We start from the raw sequence: 5,406 nt of genomic DNA, 5'->3' as shown, positions 1-5,406 counted from the left end.
TATTGGCTTCCAATAGTTTGCAAACCCAAGCTTAACTGCTCTGCCTCACAGAGGCTGTTGAAAATACGAACTTTATGACGCATTTGCATAGGTTAGTATAATTTGCATAATTTGCATAAATTATAAATTTAGAAGTTTTCTAGTATTTATGAAATACAAATTTTATAGCACGCTCCTTCTTCTCGTGGACCTTAGTGAATATAGATGTAGATATTTTTGAGCCCGCAAGAACTGTTTAAGAAACATTAAACCTTGAGTAGTTTAATTGTATTTTTACATGGCGCCCGATGAGGGACACGAGAAAAGAAATTATTGACCAAGAAGCTAATTTGAGTTCCTGAAATTTACGTTTGTTGTTGAATTTTGGAGAATTGAAGTTTTTGAGACCCAAGAACCATAAATGAACAATAACTGTACGAGAGGTATTCAACCTCACACGTAAGATGAACCTTTCCTCTGACTGAGGTTACAACTACTTGACTAGAACTGAATTTGACTGAACTTTTTTTGAAATTTTTTGACTGTTTTGAAGCATTTTTTGAGAACTTTTTTAGACTGAATCTTTTTCTCTCTTGATGTTGTTTGAACTTTCTTGATATTTGATATTTTGAATGAGACAGATTCTGTGTGTGGAATTCTGATTTTTATTATTGATATTTAGGCATAAGATATTTTGACTGACGAACCCTTGACAGTATTTTTTACGACTTGAAAGGTACTGAAATTCATTGATTGCAAGGATATTTACTAATTTTTGGACGATATTTTATCTGGACAGAATTTCTTTTGGAACTGATTTATAAATTCACTCTCAATCTCATTTTGATTGAGTTTTTGGTGCAGGTTTTTTCTAGTAGGAGCCTAGAAAAGAGAATTTGCTTTGTTTGAATTGCAAAATAATAGAATTCGATTGGCCGCGTTAATTTATGCATTTTTTTCCCTCTTTATGTCAAGAGGCGTGCCTAGATTGGTTTGAGTTTTGTGTTGAATTACTGAACAATAGATTTGCTTTTGTGACTTTAGCGCACGTCGTTAATTGAGTTAATTATTTGTTGAACTTGAGAACAATAGAAGTTTTGTGAAGGGTGCGTGCCCTAAAGTTTTGTGATTGAATTAATGGAAGTTTTGTTATTGAATTTGATCATGTCTGAAAGATCTGATTTAGACAAAAGAATAAATCAGAGGAAAGCAGCTCGCACAATGACTGCTTCTGTCATAACCAAGATTAAAGCCCAACTGCTAAATAAAGATGTTACTCATGTAAAACTACTTGGTTTACAAAATAACCTTTTCAGTAAGCTTGAGCGACTAAATACTTTGGATGAGGAAGTTTGGAATTTTATGGAAGCTGATGACATAGAAAAGATGCAACGGAAAGTTTAGAGTTTGTCGTTGATACGAATGAGCTTCTTGCTGAAGTTACAATGAAGAGTCAATCTTTTCTGTTAGTCCAGAAGGTTCACGACCTGAAAGTGTGAGTTCTAATAAAAGTTCTGTTTCCTGGTGTCGACTGTCTAAGTTTGAGTAGCCAATATTTAAGGGGGACCCTTTAGTTTGGCAAGGGTTCTGGAACCAATTTAAGACTTCGATTGATGATAACGATGATATTATTGACATTGACCGTTTTAATTACATCAAAAGATATCTTGGAGGCTCTGCTCTTGAGACGGTGTCAGGACTGAGTTTGAATTTCAAGAATTATTAAGAGGCCGTTAGAATTTTGAAAGAGAGATATGGCAATTCCCAAGTATTGATATCTGCACACATGGATCAGTTGATTGGGATGCATAAAGTATTTCGAAAAGAATATATTAAAGGACTCAGGAAGTTATATAACAGTATGGAAAACTGTACACGAAACCTGAGTGCCTTGGAGTTGGATGTGTCATCGTATGGAAGTTTACTGATTCCCCCTCTCAAAAGTAAGTTGCCAGACGAGTTGATTAGCACCATTGCAAGGAGATTTGGTAGTGACGTTTGGACATTCATTCAAACACTCCAAATCCTCCTAAGAAGCAATGTGTTTATTGTAATAGTGATTCTCATCTTGCATCTAAATGTACGTCTGTGACAAACGTCAAGGCCAGGCTTGAGATCATAAAAAAGGTCATCTTCTTAGAGATTGTCAAAGTAAGTATTTGTGTAACAAATCTAAGCGAAAACATCATGTCTCCATTTGTTCAGACAAAGAGCAGTCAGCGCATACTATCTTTGCTTCGGTAACAAAAAGTGTTCTTATGCAGACTGCTTCAGCCAAGATTTCCAACTTGTACAGTGGTCACGAGAGCGATTCACGAGTTCTTTTCGATAGTGGTAGTGACAGAAGCTACATTTCACAAGAGTTGTGCAATCGCTTAAAACTGACTCCAGTGAGAAAAGAGCCCATAATAATTAATACCTTTGGGACAAACGAGGCAAAACGTCAGCTTCTAAATGTTTATAGATTTAAAGTTTTGAGCAAAGTTGGGAATGAGTTTAATGTTGTTGAGGCGCGTGGTGTACCTGTTGTTTGTAATCCATTGAGTCGCCAGAATATTGACTTTGTGAAAAGGAGTTGTCCTCATGTACAAGGATTGGTTTTAGCTGACAGCAATATTGATGGTGAAAAAATGACTGTGGATGTATTGATTGGATTAGATTTTTATTAAGACTTAGAAAGAAAGAAACCTTAGGAAAGGCGATGGAGGCCCTATTGCTTCTGAGACCACGCTTGGGTGGGTTTGAGTGGCAAGTTTCAGTTTTCTGATGAACAATCAACAGTTTGTCTTCAGGGTCATGCTATGAAAGCACATGTTGAGAGGGAAGTCGATCTAAGGGAGGAATTGGATAAGTTTTGGGAAATAGAGTCTGCCGAGGGAAAAGATGAACCGTCTGTGATTAATGAGTTTAAGAAACACATTTTTCACGATGGCACACGTTATGTCACGAAATTGCCTTTTAAGCCAGATCATGATCCTCTGTCTGACAATTCCAATGTAAGTCAGAGGAGATTGAAATCCAACATCAGAAAACTGGACCTCCGGAGTAGCTTGAAGTGCTTTGTTTACATTTAAAACTGTTAAAATCGCATAGCGACTGTGCAGTGTAAATTGCGGACCAAATTTGATTGCGAATTTCAATCCATGTGGATACAAATAAATCCCGAATATCAGTCTGTGAAATTACACACGGCAAATTTTTGTTTACATTCGTTACGTCATAAGATTACTTTATGTTCTTGCGGCCATGCTAAGCCCGTGATAGACGGAGATGACTCTTAATGCTGGGCTAGTGTTACAGAAATTTTTCATTAACTCAATTAGTGTAGTAAGATTTAGTGATCACATTTTATTTTCATCAGACTTATAATAGTTTTTGTTAAATTCTTTATGGAAGTTTTGTTCAATGGTGTTTTTCAGGTTTGGCTTGCTATTAATGATATGGCTACCAACTACACTGATTGGAAATTTACAAGTCATTGTGTCAATCATTCCATCTAGTGCAGCAAATGGGTTTTCATCTGTAGCACCATGGATAGCTTTAGCTGCAATAACTGTTTCATTTCTCCTTTTCTGTCTAGATTTTTCACTGAGCTTTTTGTTAGTTGGATTTTTCTTTCTTCGTTTAGCAGCATTGACCGTCAAAATAGGAAACAAAACATTATGCGTAACATCTTTAGTCTCATTTAAAGATTTTTTCAATTCCTCAATTCTCTTTCTTTTCTGACTAAGTTTATGCTGTAGGTTATTGACCTCGTTATCTAATTCAGAAAGTGTTTGCTCCATCGACGATAGTTCTTTCTTTTTTATTGCGAGTTAACCGATTTGCTTTCTTTTTTGGTTTAAAGCCTTGGATCCTTTAGGGGGCATTGTAAAATTTGATAAAAACAGTTAAAATAAATCAAAGTAAAGAAATAATGTTCCCGTATTGCTTAGTTACTTGATATTTTGAGGTAAAAGTAAGCACGTTCTTTTTGCAATCAAAATGAATGACAGCAAGATTTTCTTCTGAGGCGATGACTTTCAACTGACATTTGTTCAATGTTTTCTTCAGAAAACGTGCAGCACAATACGCATCACTTCCCAAACCTTTTGAAAGATGTTGTCTAAGAGCCTCAAATTTATGAAACTTGAGCTCAATCCAATTAAGACCTTGCGTTTTACGATGTCGGTCAGTTGTTATTCTTATCCCGTAGTCCGATCCGCACTCTTTAATATATAATGGCTTGGTGTAGTGGTGTATTTGAAGTTTGATTTTAATCCCCCAAGGGTTTGACAATGTTTGTCTCAGGGTCAATCTCCGTGCGATCTTTGTTAAAAGGTCCTTTAGAGCCAATTCCAACAAAGGCTTAACCTTGATTTTTACCGACAAAAGGCGTTCAAATGATAAAGACATCTTCGTTAATTTTATTCGTTCGGTATGTTTGTAATGACATTTATATTTTTTACAGCTAAAAAAGAAAATCAAAAATTGTGAAAGTATATATGTTGTCTGTTATTTGTTTGGAAGCTGCTGGTCAGTTCCTTTTTCTATTATGTTTTCCGAAGGCGACTGGGTGTGGGCCCTTAAACACGTGGAAAGTCACTATGCCAGTCACAAGTCTGGGACTTCGGGTTTTGTTTTGTGTTTGTATCTTTTTTTAATTTATTTGATGTGTTTGCTTTTGTATTTGTCCCCATTTTGTATGTTTGATGATGAACTTGTGTAAATGATTGTACGGAAGGCGTATTCAAAAAAAGTTTTTTGCAATTCATTGTTTCTCCACTATTACTTTTTTTGATCTTCATTGTGATTAGTTTCTTTCACTACCACTTTTAAATTCCTTTAACTTTTGTAATTACCCTCTGTTTCGGAAATGATTAAAAAATTAAAAAAAAATACCAAAAAATTCGTAAATATACACAATTAACAAAAATATTCTTAACTTCTTTTCGTTTTTATCAGTTTGAGTTATTTATATATAAATACTTTTCTTTTTCTAAAATGACAGATATTACATATCTTCACTATATATATATATTCTAAGAGGAAAAAGAATTCGGCCACTCTTTGTTGTTTGTAGTTCTGACAGGAGAAAACATTTTATTTTTTCATACTATATATATAAATGGTCCAACAAAAAACACGGTGTCAGAACTTGCTGTCCAAAAAACTTTACCTAAATTGCCAGAAAAATCTGACGTACTACGAGTGCACGGCTGTTAACGCGGGCGCTCAAAACGAAAGTCAATTTGCGCATGCGTCAAAAATCGAATGTTGTTTTTGACATTTTTCGAGCCGGCGAGAGGTCTAAAATTTGTTTACATGGTGTGGTCTAACGCTCTATAACTTTAGATATACTCTGTTTAGAGTATTCACTCCGGGCTTATATTAAAGACAAATGACCAAGGATTATTTTCATACAACTTTCTGGACCTTCGAAGAATT

The 5,406-nt window shown here is 35.1% G+C and overlaps 1 protein-coding gene across 1 annotated transcript; it reads left to right on the top strand.

Annotated features, from left to right (window-relative positions):
* Window positions 1-1,840: 1,840 nt before the first annotated feature.
* LOC136801469 (uncharacterized) lies at window positions 1,841-2,648 on the top strand. The gene is made up of 2 exons (XM_067058114.1): window positions 1,841-1,922; window positions 2,185-2,648. Exons 1-2 carry the CDS (start codon window positions 1,841-1,843, stop codon window positions 2,646-2,648), a joined length of 546 nt encoding a protein of 181 aa, XP_066914215.1.
* The last annotated feature ends 2,758 nt before the right edge of the window (window positions 2,649-5,406 follow it).

This window comes from Clytia hemisphaerica, unplaced genomic scaffold (genome assembly GCF_902728285.1).
Source record: "Clytia hemisphaerica strain Z4C2 unplaced genomic scaffold, Clytia hemisphaerica genome assembly, whole genome shotgun sequence".
Taxonomy (NCBI): domain Eukaryota; kingdom Metazoa; phylum Cnidaria; class Hydrozoa; order Leptothecata; family Clytiidae; genus Clytia; species Clytia hemisphaerica.
This window is presented reverse-complemented; position numbering and strand designations above follow the sequence as displayed.